This window comes from Mus caroli, unplaced genomic scaffold, assembly GCF_978045245.1.
Source record: "Mus caroli unplaced genomic scaffold, Mus_caroli_1 scaffold_2, whole genome shotgun sequence".
Classification (NCBI taxonomy): Eukaryota; Metazoa; Chordata; class Mammalia; order Rodentia; family Muridae; genus Mus; species Mus caroli.
The window spans coordinates 59890802-59911296 of NW_028227257.1; the positions used below are offsets into that span (position 1 = coordinate 59890802).

Genomic DNA, 20495 nt, shown 5'->3' on the forward strand with positions numbered 1-20495 from the left:
CCTGAGATATATGAGAGCTTGTTTTTTTTTAAAAAGATGAGACCAGTGAGATGGCTCAGTGGGTAAAGGCCTTTGCCACCAAGCCTGATGACCTGAGTTCAGTTCCTGGGTCCCACCTGGTGGAAGGAGAGAACTATCGCATGAAAATTACTACAACGAAGCAGCTTCAAAACAAAAGAGCAAACCAAAGGGAAGTAGGTTCAACAAAGATCTAGAGGGTGAGACATAAGGGAGGGGTAGTGTCTGCTGACCCACAAAGAGTGCGAGAGGATGGTACACAGGAGAGGAGCGTGTCACTGCTTTAGAAACCTCGAAGACAGGCACATGCTCTTCACCTGCTAGGATACCAGTCTCATCCAGGAGCAAAGGGCTTCCATGAAAAGCCACATGTCAAGTGACTTATAACAACTTGTAACTCTAGCTCCAGGGGCTCAGACACCTTCTTCTGGACCCTGCTGGCACTTTATCTCATACATATATACATAATTTTAAAATAAAAATAAACATTATCATCAGTATCTCTAGAAGTACAAAAAGCTAAAAGAATCACACAGTAGAGCAGGACAACATAAAACTAGACTAGGACTTCAAAGAACAAAGAGCACAGGGAAAGTCAGAGGTAGGAACATCCGCAACATTAGCAACATGTCAATAACGGACGGCCTGGGAGATAAGAGGAAGAAAACTTCTCAGACACAAGTCAAAAAGAAAAAGGGAAGAAAAATAAAGATGGGAAATTACGGAAGTTACAGTAGAGTCTGCCAGACTGACGGACACTCAGATTGAACGTGTCCACCCTCAGGACAGGAATCCATCAAGCGAACTTGTTCTAAAATTTCAGAATATTAGTGATAAGGAGAATGGTTCAGTGGGAAAAGAGAAATCACGTGCAAAGGAACACAAGTGGTTTTAGAGCAAGAAGACAGGGGACAAGAGAGAAAGGCCTTTGAATTCTGAGGAAATTTAGCTGACCCAATTACCAGCCTAGGTGAAGGTAGGAGAAAGATGGCTTATCTCTACAAGGAGTAAAGCATATGCATTTGCATTTATTTTGCCTGTGCATGTGTGTATGTATGTGTGTGTACGTGTGTGTGTGTGCGTGCATGTGTGTACATGTGTGTATGCGTGTGTATACATGCACATATGGAAACAACTGGTAGGAGTTAGTTTTCTATTTCTACCATGTGGGTTCCTGTGATCAAACTCAGGACTTCAGGCTTGGTGGCAAGTGCCTTTACCCACTGAGCCATTTTACTGGCCTTTGGTCTCTTAAAGAACAAGTATTTTATTGTTAGAGGCAGTAGTATATTTTAACAGAGAAGAACCATTCAAAAGTTCAGGACAGAATACTCCTTAGCTACAGGGAATTATTATTATTATTAAAGCTTCAAACAAGCATATGACAAGGCCTAGGGATTAGAGAAGGAACAGTCTAGTGCAGTAGTTCTCAACCATCCTCACGCTACGACACTTTAATACAGTTCTCATGATGTGGTGACTCAATCATAAAACTATTTTGTTGCTATATCATAACTGTAATTTTGCTGCTGTTATAAATTTTAATGTAAATATTTGATATGCAGGATATCTGACATGTGACCTCCCCCCGAGGGGTTGAGACCCACAGGTTGAGAACTCCTCTAGAGCCCTATTTACCTTGTCTGGATGTAATGAGGATAGAAAAAAAATGGTTGCAACTTAAAATGCTTAGAGACACTGTTTATAATTTCTACATAATGTAAAACAGATATTAATTTCAGCGACGATACCTAGGAGAGCTAACAGAGAGATGATGCTTGTACCTGTGATATACGAGTACTGTTTGAAGACGTCAGCAGGCGTAGGTCCTGTCAGCAGAAAAACGTCAATGATCCCACTCTCTGACATCCAGTGCACATCAGTTCGGCACCTGACCTTTTGTTTGGCAGCTGCTGGGCCCATCTGGGTCAGTGTGTACTGGAGAGGGTGTAATGAAAATCTGAGAAATATCACTGCAACCCATAGCACCCAGTTTTAAGTGATTCGGTCTATGTTTAGTAGCTCCTACTGACATTTGTTGCTTACATTGTAAAGCTCTTGGTACAGGAAAATGCTGCTGCAAAGGAAAGGGCTTAGACTACAGTGTGGAAAGTCCTGCATGCAGCCACATTCCACAGCTCACCTCAACTGCTGGCTCTGTGTTGATTTCCACGAGTGTTTCTGAAGCATTCAGCCAGAAAATGCCTATAGTCCTGCCCTGTTTGTGGGCCAGGAGATAAGGCACTGAACCATATATGCCTATTTTGTCATGCACTTGGTATCCATAGACGTCCAGATTATAAAGACGGTATGCATCTCCATCTCTGAAACACAAAGGCTTATCACCGTTAATGAATAGAACAGCTTCATCCTCTCTGTTAACAACCTTTTACCTCCTGCCACGCATAAAGTCACATACTTATAATCCTTGAACTTGGAAGGTAGAGATAGGAGAACTGTGAGTTAGAGGCCATCCTAGGCTACAGCAAGTTCTAGGCCAGCCTGGGCATGTAACAAGACCCCACGTAAAACCACTCCCCTACAAAGATTCATCTCCTACCACTTGCCTGGAGGCTTCCTAGCCAACCTGCTGCATGTGATCCTCCTCCTTTGTCTCCGCTGGTTTCCTTGGATATCTTAGGCTTAGATCCTGGTCTACATTTTCTAAATGTTCACTGTGAATAGCAGACATGCTAAGCCTCCTCCACTGATGCCCTGTGTAAAGACTTCTCTGAAACTAAGGCAAAAGAAGTGCATCCTAACATGTCTCCAGAGAGCTGAGCTGGGAAAGATCTGGGACAGGACAGGCTGGGGCAGTGAGATGAGTCACTCTGCCTACCTATGAAATAAGCAGTCTCCAAACCCGACAGCTTTATCAGTCTCTGCTTCTCTTTGGTTTTGGCTCCTCTTTGGCAGATGCCTCTGGGATCCATTTGTCAGTAGTGTCAGTCTCATATGTCTCTCCAAGGCAATCATAGGTAATTGAAGATGCCACATTCTCTGGCTCATTCTCCTCTTTAGAGTGAAAGCCTTTTTCTAGATCAATATATATATGTGTGTGTATATTGATTGAATAATTAATATATATATATATATGTATATATATATATATATATATATATATATATATATATATATATATATATATGTAATTCTCCCAGGGTTCCCCTAAACTATTCTACATAGTAAAAGCAAACCTCCATTTTAATTCCAATTATTCCTTTCTTTTATTCCTGTATTTTGGGGGTTTAATATTACAGTTTTTTTTTAATTAATGTGAATGTGTGTGCATGCCTGTGAAAGTGAGAGACAGCTCTGTGGAGCTGGTTCGTTCTTTCCACCTTTATGTCCTGTCCTAGTTTCATTTCCGTTGCTGTGACAGATACTCACAAAAGCAACCTAGGGGCAAGGACTGATTTGTACTTACAGGGTACAGTCCACTATTGCAGACACTCAGTCAAGAGCAGAGACAGAATAAATATACAGAACCTCGCTTGCTTGTTCTTACTAAGCTTTCAGTTCTCTTATACTGTTCAGGACTCAAGAATACTAGGAAGGTTTCTCAAACTCTGTAAGTAATATTAAGCCACAGACTAGTTAATAATTGTGGCGGCTTGAATATGCTTGGTCCATGGGAAGCAGCACTATTATGCGGTGTGGCCCTGTTGGAGGAATTATGTCATTGTGTAGGTGGGCTTTGAGGGCTCCTAGTGCTCAAGCTCCGCCCAGTGTGGAAGGGGGTCGCCTCCTGGCTGCCTTCCGATCAAGATGTAGAAGTCTTAGCTTCTCCAGCACCAAATCTGCCTGTATGATGCCATGCTTCTCACCATGGTGATAATGGACTGAACCTCTAAAACTATAAGCCAGCTCCAATTAAATGTTGTCCTTTATAGGAATTACTTTGGTCATGGTGTCTCTTCACAGAAATAAAAACCAAACTATGACAAGAATTCTTACTGTCACTTACCTGGTATTTTTAAGTTGATGTGACTCTGCATGTTGAGGAATACCATAGAGATGTTCAAATCCATGAAGAGAGAAATCCAAACCAACAGAGGAAGGGCCTGCCAAGACCAGAACCATAGCTAAGTTTTGCTTCTAATAGATCAATCTAAAAGATTCAGTTCATTTAACTAACAAAACGACTAGCTGGGAAGAGAGATCTGAACTTGCCTCAACCAAGCAAAGCTATATACTGATTTTGATAGTAAGACACTCCGATGTTTGGGGACTGGTGAACATACATTATGTGTATGTAAAAGTACACAGTCACTTGTTATGCTGCCTGGGCTGTGTGCTGAAGCTCCCTTTGCCCTTGATACTGAGCACTTTTATCTTGGCTGAATGAGTTCATGTTTATCTTCTGCTTGGTAACTTTCCTTGCCTGTGGTTTTCTACAAGAGCCACTGTGTTGAGAGCAGTGTGAAGGCCTTACAACCTTACATCCTTTTTGTATGACTTCCCATGGCTGTGATATGTGATGTGTGAGCCCATCACGTACTGCTAAGCCTGTGAGAAATGTCATAGGTGGACATGCAGCGCCTGTGACAATGATGAGGAGACCTAAAAATGTTAGAGTGGATGAGCTGCATGATGTGGGTCTCATGAAAACAGAGTGTGGAATTATAGTCGTCTGACTGACTCAAAACACCAAGCAGTGTGCTGGCCCAAGTCCTGTCCTAAGTTCATAAGCTGTACATGGCCCATGTATCTCTTTCATTCCTCCATAAGGTATATATAATTACTTTTCTGTTATTACTGAAGTATAGGGAACCCAACTGGGAATTTCTGTTCACCTTATGAAAGCTACTTGTTTTAGGTGCCAAAGCTCAAGGAATCTATCTATCTATCTATCTATCTATCTATGCCACTGGGGATTGAACTCAGGGCACCCCCACATTAGCCAAGCACTCCATTACAGATCCATATCCCCAGGCCTCAAATGATCCTTAGACATACATGTTTGGCTGTTTTGGAATGATCTATTTTAATATTATACCTTAATTTTGTCAATTTACCATTAGCTTTGACATCCACAAATTTTCCAAATTTTTCTTCCCACAGGCCCAGGTCCTCTTGATTTTCCTATCCATATAAAAAGGAGATAAAAAAATCAGTTTATAATCGGCAACAAATGTGGTTACCATAGCAGAATATCTTTTTTGGATTATTAAGATTGAGGCACTGGCAAGATGGCCTTGCAGGTAAAGGCCTTGCCTCCTAATAATGCAAGATTGGCAACTCAGGTTTAATTCCCGGAACCCACATAAGAGTAGAAGACAAGAAATACCCCCACAACGTTGTCCCCTGGCCTCCACACGCACGCTATGCCCTACACACATACATACATCATACACACTCATTCTATTAACTACTAACAAAAGAAATTTTAAAACTGAGAAAATGCAGGATGTGTTAGCACATGCCTTTATCTAGTTCTTGTGAGGCAGAGGCAGGTAAAGCTCTATATATTAGGAGCTAGCCTAACCTATTTAGTAAGTCAGTCTCAGTCTATATGCTGAGACTCTGCCCCACCTCCAAAAAGTAAAAGAAATAAAAGAAAAAGAAAAGAAGACAGAATATGAGTCCACATTTTTGAAGATTGGCTTATGATGTATATTTAATAAATCAAATAAATGTTTTCTATAAAAAGTCAATACTCATGAACCTTTTTTACTGTGTTACAATACATAACACCTTATCTCTTAACATTTCCAAGTACACAGCCCAGTGTCGCCAAGTCCATTTGCTCAGTGGCATGGTGTTGCCTGTCATCGACCACCCAGCTCCACAGTTTTCATCTGCCCAAACTGGGCCTCCCTACTAAATACCAACTCTCCATTTCTCCCTCTCTGCACCCCTGCCAAACCATCCTATTCTCCATTCTGCGAGTGTGACTTTAGTCATGGCATAAAGTGGACTCTTAGGGTATTTGCTCTTTTGGGACTGGCTTACTTCACAGGCTGTCTCAGGTCTTACTTCGGAGCCCACATTAGAACTGTCTTTTCTAAGACCAAATACTATTCGATTGCATGAACAGACCACAGTTTGGTTGGGTCATGTGTTTCTTCCTGCTTCTGTTACTGTGAGAGATGCTGCAATGGTCTCACTTTTAGGGACATACAGCAGCAGGACTATTGGGTTCTACTGCAATTCCAAGTTTAAGTTTTTGAGGAACTGGTATATCATTTGACATGAGTGTCTTTATATGGACTAAAATAAGCAGTGTTTTGGGGGGAAAAATGCAGCCTTTGCATGTAGAACAAGTCTTTTCTTTCCTTTCCCTTTGTTTCTCTTTCCTTCCCCTCCTTCCTTCCCTTCCTTCCTTCCCTCCTCTTTTTCTTTCTTTCTTTCTTTCTTTCTTTCTTTCTTTCTTTCTTTCTTTCTTTCTTTCTTTCTTTCTTTCTTCCTTCCTTCCTTCCTTCCTTCCTTCCTTCCTTTCTTTCTTTCTTTCTTTCTTTCTTTCTTTCTTTCTTTCTTTCTTTCTTTCTCTCTTTCTTTTCATGATAGGGTTTCTCTATGTGACCTTGGCTGTCCTGGAACTCATAGAGATCCACTTGCCCCTATCTCCTAAATGCTGGGATTAAAGTTATGTTCTAGGGGCTGGTGAGATGGCTCAGCAGGTAAGAGCACCGACTACTCTTCTGAAGGTCTTGAGTTCAAATCTCAGCAACCACATGGTGGCTCAAGACCACCTATAATGAGATCTGATGCCCTTTTCTGGTGCATCTGAAATCAACTACAGTGCACTTAAGTATAATAATAAATAAATCTTTGGGTTGTAGCAAGCACAGACTGAGTGAGAGGGGCTGATTAGAGTGAGCAGGGTTGACTGGAATGAGCAGAGGTCCTAAAACTTCAATCCCAACAACCACATGAAGGCTTATAACCATCTGTACAGCAATAGTGTATCCACATAGATACAATAAATAAATAAATCTTTAAAAAAATGTCATGTGCTACTACCACCACCCAGCAAAAGGGAAAACTTTCATGTAAACATATGAAGTAAAACACTGAGAATCTAATAACTTAGGTCAGCTTTATTTATTTATTTATTTATTTATTTTGGTTTTTCGAGACAGGGTTTCTCTGTATAGCCCTGGCTGTCCTGGAACTCACTTTGTAGACCAGGCTGGCCTCGAACTCAGAAATCCGCCTGCCTCTGCCTCCCAAGTGCTGGGATTAAAGGCGTGCGCCACCACGCCCGGTTCCAGCTTTAATTTTTGCATTTATTTATTTATTTACTTATTTATTTGGAGGGCAACATATGCACATATGCCACAGTTCACATGTAGAGGCCAAAGGACACCCCACAGAAGTTAGCTCTCTTCTTCTACCATGAGGGTTCTAAGGATTAAACTCAGGCCCTGATGTCAGCAGCAGCCAGAGCCACCTGCCTTCCCAGCTCAGGTGAGTTTACAAGCAGAGCCTGGCTTTGCTGAGCTTCCCCTCTTCAGTCAGATGTCTGTCTGTGCTGGTTTGAGATGTTAGATGAAATGGATGACAGTGATTTCTCAGGTCTTGCCTCTCTCTATTGCTATAACTTTCTCAATTTTACCTAAGAAGGAGAACAAATAAATAAACTATGTGTGAAAGAAATTTTGTTTGAAAATGAGTTATTTGTCCACTTCTGGCTTCTGTAAAGCAATCCTGTGCCTCCTGAAGTCACATCTGTATGACCCAGGTAGAGACTATGCTAACCCCGGGGCCAGACATGGGCTTTAGAGGCTGTGGAATCTCTCAAACAGTTGAAATTTTTCCAATAGATATGGTTTGTAACATTAATAAGCTTTTTGAGACAAGATCTGTGTCTCAAAACTGCTACTCAAGCAATCTAATGAGCTATCTCCCCAAAGTGAACTTGACGTGTCATCACAATCCTGTTTATAATCATGTGGTTATCTTCTCATATCCTTCCATATAGATGAGTCTTAAGAAAAAGAAAACTTAGCCTGCGGGGCACCAGAAATACTTTCATCCCTGCAAAAGGCTACAGCTGCTGTCAAGACTCTGTGAGGAGCTAGTGGCTATGAATGAAGAAAGATTTCTAGTCAGGTGTGGTGGTGTATACACAGAACCTCAGCACTCAGGAGGCTGAGGCAGGAGGATGGCTGTAAGTTAGAGGCCAGCCTGTGCTGCAGAGTCCTGGGGAGACAATTCAGTGGTAGAGTGCTTGCTGCTCAAGTGTGAGGACTGGTGTTCAATCCTCGGCGTCCACATAAATGTCAGGTAGACATAGCGGGCGACACATGGGGAACAGACAGGCGATCCCCAGACAGGCTGCCTAGCAGACCAGCTGGATCAGACGTCAGACAAGAGACTGCCTCAAAACACGAGGTGGAGAGTGACTGAAAACGTCACCTGGTGTCAACTTCTGGCCTGCACATACACATGCCTGTAGACCAAGTCACACATGTGCACAGATATGTGCATGCCATACCCACATACAGAGACACACAAAAGACTTATAGCTTATCTATTTTTTTTATAACTCAGACAAAGTAATCCTTCACAAGCAGAAGTGAGACCATGTGTCTCTGTGTTTAAAGCCTTCTTTGTTCTTAGGGTTAACTCAAAGATGTAAACATTTCTTAAAGGAAGGTACACTCTGTGACGGATAGGGAACGTAGATCTATTTAAGGTTGAACTACCAATTCCTTCAGTGATGCCTGCCTGCCAGGAAATGGTGTTCAACAGACTTTGTTAAGTAAAAGAACATTGCTAGTCTTTCCAAGGAACAGCCTGCCTAGTTCTTTAACATTTTACCCAACTCCTTTCACTTTGTGTCCCTTCCTCCTCATAAAAGAAACATATGGATACAGCACACACACACACACACACACACACACACACACACACACGAAATGTAATAAAAACTAAGTTAGAGAATAACTGGGGAAGACACCTGATATTTATTTCTGGCTTCCACATCTGACATGCACACACACTTACAAGAACTAAGATGCTAAGATAAGTGAAAGACAAGGACATGTGGCCCCTTTATATACGATAGCACACTTACCAAGCACCCTTCTGCAGAAGAGCTGAATAGAAACCACTACTTGCTTACAGACTGGAGTGTTAAAGAAGATCAAAAGGAAATGGCTAGATCTCATTACCTGAGAGGTGGCAGCTGGTGTATTTTGCCCATTTCCTTTGGTAGCTCTGTTTTAAACATAGATAACATTGTTTTACTCAATGGGAAGACTGGCAGTATTTAATGCAGTGAAAAAGATGTTTCATTTCCAAATCTTTATAAATCCTATCCTTTAATTAATTAAATATGACATCATTATAGACCAGGCATGGTAACACATGACTGTAATCCAAGGATTTAGAGGGCTAAGGCAGGACATCAGAAATTCAAGGTTGGGCTAGAGAGATGGCTCAATGTTTAAGAGCACTGTCTGCTCTTCCAGAGGTCCTGAGTTCAATTCCCATAACCACATGGTGGCTCACAACCATCTGTAATGGGATCTGATGCCCTCTGAAGATAGCTATAGTGTTCTCATAAAATAAAATAAATAAATCTCTGAAAGAAAGAAAGAAAGAAAGAAAGAAAGAAAGAAAGAAAGAAAGAAAGAAAGAAAGAAAGGAAAAATTCAAGGTTACTGCTGCCTGCAAAGTAACTTCAAGGCTCTGTCTCAATAAAAAAAGAAAGAAAGGCAAGTAGCAGCAGTGAGATGGCTCAGTGGGTAAAGAGGCTTGCTGCTAAGACTGCGGTGGTCTGAAGAGATGCTTCTCCATTATCACCAAGGGTTGTTTGAAAACCTCGCAGCCTGCACTTGCTATTTCTATCATCAGAATAAGGGAAAATAAATTTGCATTATTTATTTCCACATAATGATTTTTTTAAGTTGCTACTTTTTTTTTTTTTTTTTTTGGTTTTTCGAGACAGGGTTTCTCTGTATAGCTCTGGCTGTCCTGGAACTCACTTTGTAGACCAGGCTGGCCTCGAACTCAGAAATCCGCCTGCCTCTGCCTCCCGAGTGTTGGGATTAAAGGCGTGCGCCACCACGCCCAGAGCTACTTATTTTTATTTTTGAAATGTTAGCATTGGAAAATCTTACTAATTATCATAAAAGTAATATATACTCATAGTGAGAAAATTAAAAAGTAATAAAAAGAAGAAAATTTTAAATACCAAAAATCCCAATCTACTCTGTCTTTATCTTATTAATATTCTTCCTATCTGTTACTTTCCTGTTGCTGTGACAAAACACAATGACCAAGGCAACTCACAGCAAAGAAAGTTTGTTTGGGTTTAGGATTCCAGAGGGCTAAGAGTCCATGATGGTGGAGTGGTGGAGGCAGGCGGCAGAGATGGTGGCTAGAACAGAAGCCGAGGGCTACATTTGGAACCAAAAGCAGGAAGCAGGAAGTAAACTGGGGAAAGGTGTCCATCTCTCAAAGCCTGGTTCCAGAGATATACTTCTTCCATCAAGGCCACACCTCCTAAGTGTCCCCAAACAGCAGTACCCACTGGGGACCAAGCATCCGAATGCCTAGACCATGTGGACATCTTATTCCAACCATCACATTCTTCAGCTGTTGGTTTTTTTTTTTTTTAATGGAGAAACAGTAAAAATAGCACAACAAATATGTTAGTGCATAAGTTCTTCAGCCACCCTTAAAGTCTTGTTGGGGGGAAGGGGAGAAAGCTCAGGCAGTAAGGCATCTGCTGTGCAAGCGTGAAGACCTGGGTCCAGGGCAGCTGGTATTCCAGACAGGCTCTGTTAAGGTAGGTCTTACGGGCCAAGTAATGTATACAAATACCTCTGCTTGTGAGGAACCTGTAGGTGCTCAAAGTATAACTGGCCCAGGGAGTTGATGCTTATCACAGCCTCGTTCTTCGACACCAAATCGATCTTGAATGGGTTTGCTGAGATGTGACATTTCAGATCTCCTTTTCTATCTGTCAGTATTAGGCTGCCTGTGTCCCCTGAGCAGACCAGCCTGCAAAATAAAACGGGAAGAGAAAAATCAAGTGCTACAGGTTTACATGAGTCTATGTGATTTAGAGTATCAATCAATCGGCAAGCAATCTTCCTATGACAGAGAACTGGTTAGACCTACAGTAAGGAGCCATCATGGACAGTGAAGAGAGGGCTTACACGGAACTTCATACTCTATACTCTATACTTCATAATGACAGGTAACAAAGTATTTCAACCCTTCTAGGCCACATTTTTAGCTATAAAGTTCAAATAATAAAATTAAAAGCTAATAGAGTTTTAGGGGAAATTTAAGTGAAATCATGCATGTGAAGCAACTGGTACAGGTTAGACACACAAATAAATGGTCGTCATCGTCATCATCATCAATTCTGTCTATAATGTCTAGTAACACTGGAGCACACAGAATCTGAATATTCTTATTTACTTTTAATTTTAAAATTGCATCTTAAAATTTTATTTTATGTGTCATATGTGTGTATGTGTAGGGGTCTGTATGGCACAGACTTAGAGGCAGCAACTTTTTTGATGACCATTCTCACTGACACTGTGAAAATCCTATATTTCTTTAGGCAGGCAAGTCTTCTCGGGAGCTTGGCTGTAAAAGGCTTTCTGGACTAGTGAGGGTCTGACAAGAGGTTTGGAGGCAGTGAAGGCACAAGGGACACGGAAATCCCTTTGCAAAGTCTGTCTCAGCGGAGGTCTATTCGGTGTGCTCAGGCAAGGCAGGGCCAACTCTATCAGGAGTAGGAAGGTGACAGAGAGGTGGCTCGGTGGTTAGGAGTGAGTGCTGCTCCTGCAGGGGACTCACATCTGCCTGTAACTCCAGCTCTAGGAGATCTGATGCCCTTTTCTGTCCTCCTCAGGCAACCACATAGTGTACTGCAAGCGCACCTAGGGAAAACCACTCCCAGCAGGAGCAGGGCGAGGGGGGCTGGGGCGCATTGGCATTGACAAGTTTGGGGATTTAGCATTATCCAAATCTTCTCACATGCAGGCATCTATAACTTTTTTCAGCGGATGCCCCAGATGGCAGATCTGAGGGGACTGTGAACTCAGCTTATGATCTAATTCAGCAACCTGCAGTATCAAACTCTGAGTCTGTATTTGTAGCCGCAGGGACTCTGAAGCTATACAAGATATGAGATAGTCAGAGACTAATTAGCTTTCTAGCAACGTTGTGAGTTCAGCATTTCAAACCCTGAGACTGTTGTTTTATGTCATTACAGGCTTCAGAGAGGCTGCTGGCAGCCAGGCCACCTCTGAGTTTTGAATTCTGCGTGACAGTATCTCCACCACTTGGTTTGCTTGGTAAGCCTTTTATTTCAGTTGATGACCAAGAGTAACTTAACCAGGAGCACAGAATGCCCTGGTTCATACCTAGTTGTACCCACTTGCTGGGTTATCATAACAAAAGATCACAGGCGTTGAAATAGCAGCTTATTTTCTCACAGTTCTGGAAATCTGAGGTATTAGCTGGTTGGCTTCTTATAAGACCTGCAGATGGTTGCTTGTCATTGTAAGTGTTCCTGTGGATGTGTTGTCACCGTTTCCTCATAGGGATAGCAGTCATGGTTTATCAAGGCCCACTAGCATGTTCTCACTTTCATTTAATTCTCACTTTGATACATCTCTATTAAGGTATCAGAACTCTGGCTATAAAGGAGTCTGGGAAAGGACAGAAGGCTGCTTTTGGCATTTCAGTTATTTACGTAGCTGAAGGTCCCCTAGAAAGTAGACTGAAGCAGAACTAACAGCGATATTTCCCACATAATGTTTATATGATCTTTACTGTCTATTGACCATATGATTTCATGGTCAATAACATCATGGTAGGGATATGGAGAAAACTAAAGCATCTGTCTTAACCTTATACTCTTTCAGGGACAAACTAACAGAAATCGCCAGGCAATGCAGCTGGTGTTTTACCCGAATGCCTGGGGAGAATGGGTGCAAATCTTACAAGTACTTGAAAATGCTTTAGTCCTGAGAGATTTCTTTTTTTTTAGCTAAACATTGATAATTAATTAATCTCTGGCTCTAAATAAAATTACATGTTAGGCTTCTGAGACTATCCTTAATTAAAGTGAGTCTGTCTGACTGTGTAAATTACTCTGAGAGCTAGTGTATTGGGTCTCTTGAGTCACGGTACTAATCCACGGGAGCAAATTAAATAGCTTTTCTTCTACTTAGTTCTAAACTCTGCCGAATAAACTATGGTTGTTGTGAAAAATAGAGCAGACTCAAAGTTCTGTCTCTTCTTACTTGGAGGTACAAAACAGTGCTGGAATGGGAGTTAAAGAAAGCAGAATCGATAATATAGAAAATTTATAAACTTATCTCCAAATGATTGACTACACCCAGTAACTGATTATAACTTTGAAAAGACAAAATAGGGGTGCATAAGGACAAAATAGGGGTGCATAAGGAATCCATCCAAAAGAATGAAAAGAACATGCCAAGGCTGTGAGTAACAGACCCTGCTCGGAGGCTCACCTGACAGTTCCTAGCTTGCTGTTGATGACATCAGGAACTTCATACCTTGGTTTCAGTGGAGTCTCTTCATTGATCTTAAGTCTGAAAATGTCTTTCTCTATACCATAAACTTCAGCCACGAGAGGAATCTGGGAATAGAGATGTGAGATCAGCTTTAACATGTTACCTCAGTGATAACCTATTCTAACAATCAAATGACAACAACTAGAAAGCATTTGTTTAAATTATTAGAGGCCAAGCAAATTGGTGAACGTGGACAATAAAATGAACACATCCTGAATATATGCCTGTTCTTGCTTGGTTATAGCTGTAGAACAAGAAATCTCTTCTGTGTGTCTGTGGCTAGGTAAATATATGGTTGTCCAAACCAGGATCTTTAGAGTAAATGGGGCCTTTACTAATAATCAAACTGAATAATTGCATAAACTGCAATGACTTGAAAAGATTGAGACATACAACCAGGTGCAGATGTGCTAAGAATGTGAGTGTTAGATTCAGTGTAACTAGGCTCCAGCTGAATGAAAGATGAAAGAAACAGGCCCAAGAAAAGAACTGAGAAGATTATTGATCTTTGCCATTTTTTAAAAGATTTATTTATTTTATAAATATCAGTACACTGTAGCTGTACAGATGGTTGTGAGCCTTCATGTGGTTGTTGGGAACTGAATTTAGGACCTCTGCTTGCTCCAGTCAATCCCACTAGCTTGGTCCCTGCTCACTCCGGCCCAAAGATCTATTTATTGTTATAAAAAGTACACTGTAGCTGTCTTTAGACACACCAGAAGAGGGTATCAGATCTCATTATGGGTAGTCGTGAGTTGCTATGTAGTTGCTGGGATTTGAACTCAGGACTTTCAGAAGAGCAGTCAGTGCTCTTGCCCGCTGAGCCATCTTGCCAGCTCATCTTTGCTGTTCTTAACAGTAGATGAAATGAGGCTTATTGAACTATCAACAGGCTTTTTACAGCCAGGAATAACAATAGGCTTCTAGGGAACTTTCTCGAGGGGCTGGGAAATTTAGGTAAAAATGTCCTACAGGAGGGATGGAAATAGTGTAGAAGTATGAAGAGAGAAAACATGAAAACCAAAACTTGAACCCCACGAGAACAGAAATGGCTGGGTTTGAGTCACCAAGTGAAGCATCTAGATTGGAGGATAACTTTAAGATGGGTTTCTAGGCAGTGTACCATGTTACACTGCTGTACTGCCAGGTTACTGTGAAGCACACTGCTGAGCACTGGTTACACATGGGCACCCACATGGTTATTACGTCTGCTATGGCATAGGCTCAACTGGAAATGCCGTGTGATGTAGTGTAAATGGCAGGATGTGGGGGAAGCAGAAGATAGGAACCTTGCATCTAGGACTACAGACAGCAGTCAGGGCATAGTTTCAGGACCACTGTGAAGAGCAAGCAGGTAGTGCTGTGACTGCAGGTGCAGTCGTAGCCACTCTCAGGAAGGCTGTTAGAGAACTGACTATAAGCACTGCACATGTGCTTACTTTTTCACAGATTGGAGTTCTCTTGACTATGCCATCAGAATCCCATCACTTGAAAATGCCCAGATAAAAACAGAGCTGAAACTGATTACCTATTCTCTCCCAAGCTAGACATATATTTTCATGGTTCTTTTAAATTCAACTAACATTTAATTTACATTTAATATTGTGATCGCTGAAAATGAAACCAACACACAATTTACATAAAGCTGAGATTAAAAGTACAAATACAGAATTGGTGGAAAAATAGGAAGGGGAATACCAATGTGTGCCAGGGGAAGGCTCTGGGAAATCTCTCATGGGGGGGGGGGGAGGAACCTAAGCAGGGCCTCCAGGAATTGGTGGGAGAATAAGATTTTATTGCTGTGATAAGCACTATCACTCAAAGCAACTTGGGAAGAACAGAGTTCATTTCACATTGTATCTTACAGTCTACCCTGAAGGAGGTCAGAGGAGGAACTCGAGGGAGGAGCTGATGCAGATGACATGGAGGAGTGTTGCTTACTGGCTTGCTCTTCATGGCTTGCTCGGCTACCTTTTTTATATAGTTCAAGACCACCTGGCCAGGGATAGCATCACCCACAAATAGCTGAATTCTCCTACATAAATCATTGATTAAGAAAATGCCTCATAACGCAGGCTAATCTGATGGATACAGTGTTTCAACTGAAGCTCTTTCTCCCCAGATGACCCTGGGATCCGATTCTTCTTAATGCTTTCTGTCTGAGTTAAATATTGTCAAATAATGTTAAGAATGTAAACAGAACAAAACAGTGGGACTTTAGTGTAGCACCCTCTTCTGGCTTTGTTTTTTCTTTAAATACGCTAAGTGAGTTGCTGGGTAATCCAATTTTGAACTTTTCTTTGACAACTGTCTAATCTTTCCCTTGTACCTAATGGCCCGTAAACATAAGCTGGACATTTCTTCCTTTGGCAGCTGTTACCATGGCACATCAGCTGTCCTGAACAATTCGTGAAAGGCTTCGTGAGAACCATATCCCAGCTGCAGAGAATGCCACAACCAAGATGCTGCTGACCCCACATACTTCTGCCTCTGGAGGCCTTGCTCCAGTGTGGAGCCCTTCACTTGAGCTTTGACAAGCCTTGATGGCCACCAGATGAGCTTGCCTACAGCTTCTCTGGAGGGCTGCTATTACAAGATCTTATAATAGCAGTCCTCAATTAGGTCAGGAGGAGGAGTATCTCCCCTAGTAACTCAGCAAAAAAACTCTGGGCTGTGCTCATACAACACCTTTCATTGGTAGGAATGGAAACTGCTATTAATGGAATTACAACCTGAGCCCAAGCACACCAGGTTCCTTTTCTAGATGTACATTAAGCTGTTTTCCAGTTTATTTGTTTGCATATTACAGTGTGTTCATTATTTTCCTGTTTCTTAGATAGTTTCATGTAGCCCAGGCTGGTGTCAGATTTGCTATGTAGCTAAGGATAAACTTGAACTCTTCCTTGTTCCTTCACCTTCTGAGTGCCAGGAATGCAGGAGTGTGCCCTCTTTTTCGTTAATCTGAGAGGCTTCTCTCAGACTCACCCCACACTCTTGTGTTGCAACCATAGGCTCTAGTAAAGCAGTTTCCAGAATATTATGTTTATTTTGTGGCCCTTCTCAGAGGTAGAACAAGCTTAGCTGGTTGCATAAAAAGCTCAATTCATATTTGTAATCCCAACACTTAAGAGACAGGAGGACCATAAGTTCTCCTCAGGTTACACAATAAGTGTGAAACCAGGTTGGTTTCTACAAAGACTGTCTGAAAATTTAAGATCAGTGGTAGTGTACACCAATAATCCAAGAATTTGGCACATAGAGGCATGAGGATCAAGAAATTCAAAGTCATCCATAACTATTTAACTAGTTCAAGGGCAGGCTTGAATTAGGGATGCTATTTTCAAAAACAAACCAAAACCAAACTAAAAGAAAACCTAGGACTTCAAGCTCTAGTATCAGCGGTGACAACAGAGATGTGGCTGAAAAGTTCCAAAGTCAGGAGCCTTTAGAGTTCTGATATTCAAAGCTCAGAGCTGCAACACTGGGAGTTGAGGCTCTAAAGAAGCTCTAAGACTTGTGATATCTAAGGCTGGAGGTGTAAAACCCAGATCGGGCTGAGAGCCACTGCCAATTAATGGCTCCAGTGCCTGAAGCTTTCAACTGTAACTGTAAAGGCAGGACAAGGGTCCAAGAGTGGCTAGCAGAAGATTCTGTAAGAGGTGGGGCTGCAGAGATGAGAGGCTATGGGGACCTGAAGACAAGTGTTGAGGATAGAAGGGTTAGAGAGGACAGCCAAGAGTTAGTCAAAGATCCTGACACTCAGCTCAGGAGGTATAACTTTAATTAGTGTTAGAACTCAAAAACCAGTGATAGTGAGTCTCTGCTTAGTATACCAGCTTCGGAGGCTTGGAACCATAGCTTCAGATCTCAAAGCTGAGAGCCATAAACCACTGAATTTGGAAACCCATCTTACAACTCTGGCACGCAGGGTTATCAAGGCTAAGGCAGCTGCCCTTTGCCTGTTCAGAGAGAATGACAGAGCCCCCAGCCAGCTGTTTGGGATCTCTATAAGCATGGATTCTCTATGGAGAAGAATGGTGACCGTGTGCTAGTTTTTAGCCCACTTTCCAAGGGCAATTAGCCTGCCCAGGTATGGCTTTGTTTGACAATTTTCCAATTAACTGCTTGTTGGCCACTCAGAATGAACAGTGCTTGCTAAAGTGTAGCTGTGTCCCATCTGCTGAGGAGGTGGCTAGTTGGGAAAGTCTCATTTTAATTTCACTTAGATGAAGAAGCAAGGAGTAACTTCATGTAGATGCTTAGAGATATACTTGGATCCTCAAAGAAGCTGCTAGAAGTATCTCTGGTAAAACCATGCTAACAGGCTGCCAAAGAAAGTAAAAATGCTTACAAAGATTTATCCAAATCAGAAGAAAACACCAAAATTAGCAATATAAAGTGCATTAAAGATAAAGGGTTAGTCCTGGCAGCCTTGTTAGAGCCACAGAAGGCAGCATACATTTCCCTGCATCGATGCCAAAAGACCAGATCTCTGCTTCTCAACACACAGCACCTTTCCATTCAAGGCAGAAAGCTGCTAACAGTAGGAGGGAAACAGTATTTAATGGGGGACATTTTCCTTTAAGGGGCTTTCTTCTAACAGCTTCTTTATTGAACACTTACTGGTATATTTACAGACATGTACTTTTTTTTTTTTTTTAACTCTATGTGATGTTAGGCTTCTAAGAGCTCGTGGGGAGTCCTCAAGATGGAACTACTTCTTTTATAAGAAAAGACGAGAATTTGCTTTGTTTGTGTCTTTCAATCATGTGGGGATACAAGGTGGCTATCTGTAAACCAGGAGAACAGAGGATGTGCTAGCACCTTGGCTATTAGGGAATGAATCTGTTGTTTAAGTCACTTGATCTATGGTATTTTGTTATACAGCCAAAGTAAACTAAAACAATACTGCTAAAACTTGATTGTTTCATAATTGCTTATTAGGAGTGAATTTGTATTTCAAGCATGATAAGTAGTCATACTCAGAAGTTAATCACTTAAGGCTAAGCAAGTGTTGGGGCAGGCAGCTGGGCAGGCAGGCACCAGGAGTTCTGGGTTTGTTAAAATCTGCCTCTTCGGTGCAATTTGAGAACTGTGGCTGTGAGCTGAATATGATCCTCTTAGATTCTGAACTGTTTCTCTGAACCTGAAAGGGGAAAAAAAAAAAGCTATTGTTCTTATTAGGAACACATATGCAGCTTGTTTTAAATCTCTGGACTACACTAGTACCTGATGTGCAATCTTCTTAATACTTTTGTCTTAGCCTAGAAATAACCTTTGGTCCTGTTCCTAGGCAATGAGATGGCCACAGAGTACAGACAATTTCTCAGATTATTTAAAATGTATATTTTCCTGAGAGTAAAGAGATTCCTATACAGCTTTGGTATTTTCCTGTACCTGAGATGGAGCAGGTTTTAAGTGTTTACAAAGTTCTCAGTCTTGGGGGCTTTGTGGCTGGCATTTCAGATACTTTGTTCTTTCTTGATGGACTTTCTGCTTCCCTTGAGCTTCATCCTCTGGAGCCCTCTGCACTGAAAAGCCTTCTTTTTGGAGGACAACCAGGTCTGTTGGGCTCTTACACTGTGGGCTTTTTACTTGCGCCCAGTCCCAATTAATCACTCAGAGGCTTATTTTTCTGAATAAATGCCTAGGCCATAAGCTAGGTCTGTTCCCTCATTAACTTATAACTTATATCAACCCATATACTAGTCTATGTCTGCCTCTCAATGTTCAGAATCCAAAGAGAAAGAATGATCTACTCTGACATGAGAAGGCACATGCAGGAGTCTGGCACTCACAGCATTGGTGGTGAGAATTTTATTTTGGTTTATCACTGGTATTTGAAATAATTCTGCCTCATTTTCTTTGCTGCAATGTCTTTATAATAGTAGATTATTCAAGAAGTTCTATACACTAAGCCTCCGCAAGGAAGGATCAAGATTTTTATTTCCAGATTATGGTCATTACAACTTGTTTCAGACACAACGAAGAGAAGAAGGAACATGAGAAAATTATCAGAAAACAACAACAACAAACAAGACAAGAAAGTTCCTGACATCTGGTAGGAAGCGCAAAGAGTCCTGGAAAGCCTCTTGTAGGCTCTCTGATTATTGGGAGTCAAGTTTGCTAAACACTAATTGTTCTAATTGTTTATCTTTCTTTCTTTCTTTCTTTCTTTCTTTTTCTTTCTTTTTTTTTTTTTTGGTTTTTCGAGACAGGGTTTCTCTGTATAGCCCTGGCTGTCCTGGAACTCACTTTGTAGACCAGGCTGGCCTCGAACTCAGAAATCCGCCTGCCTCTGCCTCCTAAGTGTTGGGATTAAAGGCATGTGCCACCACGCCTGGCTAACACTAATAGTTTCTAAATTAAGGTCTTATAGATCCTTCTGCCCACGTTGTGCGATAATTTTTATTTTGTTTTCTGACGAGTTTCCATATTAAAGCATTATAAGACAGGAGTGGCAGCAGTCATGAGGATTTCACATAACTTTCAGTTGAAAGTTGATGTCTGAGAAGGGGAAATGGTGAGATGGTGGAGTCAGTATGTAAGCTGTTAGTGGACCCTGACCAGTCTTAGTGAACTAGGTTCCCGTCTCAAAAATTAGCAGTTAATTCAGACTGGGCTGAGAGGTTCTGGAAGCTCAGGATGCTTTGAGGAGGTGGTAGTACTAAAAAGTAAGGCTTAGAGTAAAGCATCAGGTGGCTTGAGCTTTCTGGTCCAGCTCAAAACACTTGACCCATCTTTATGACACATCATAGTGTGGTAAACTGAAAGGTAATCAAAGGGTCAGGGATTTAGCTCAGTGGTAGAGCGCTTGCCTAGCAATTGCAAGGCCCTGGGTTCGGTCCTCAGCTCTGGAAAAAAAAAAAAAAAAAAGAAAGGTAATTGAGAGTTTTCAAGATGCCCTATGGGAATTCTTTTAGTTTGTAGTAACCATGGTGACATACTAGTGAAACCGCT

At 41.6% G+C, this 20495-nt stretch overlaps 1 protein-coding gene across 2 annotated transcripts in view; it reads right to left on the reverse strand.

Annotated features, from left to right (window-relative positions):
* Nucleotides 1-20495, reverse strand: part of Ganc (glucosidase alpha, neutral C) — a 58010-nt gene that overhangs the window by 28312 nt on the left and 9203 nt on the right. Inside the window, exons 4-10 of one of the 2 annotated variants that reach the window (XM_085834541.1) lie at nt 13518-13600; nt 10798-10977; nt 9141-9186; nt 5037-5103; nt 3986-4082; nt 2162-2342; nt 1803-1956 (exon numbers count right to left, since the gene is read on the reverse strand). In XM_085834541.1, coding sequence (XP_085690667.1) covers nt 1803-1956; nt 2162-2342; nt 3986-4082; nt 5037-5103; nt 9141-9186; nt 10798-10977; nt 13518-13600 — 808 coding nt within the window. Of the gene's footprint in view, nt 1-1802; nt 1957-2161; nt 2343-3985; nt 4083-5036; nt 5104-9140; nt 9187-10797; nt 10978-13472; nt 13601-20495 lie in introns of both variants that reach the window. The other variant, XM_029484480.2, reaches the window with a different exon arrangement.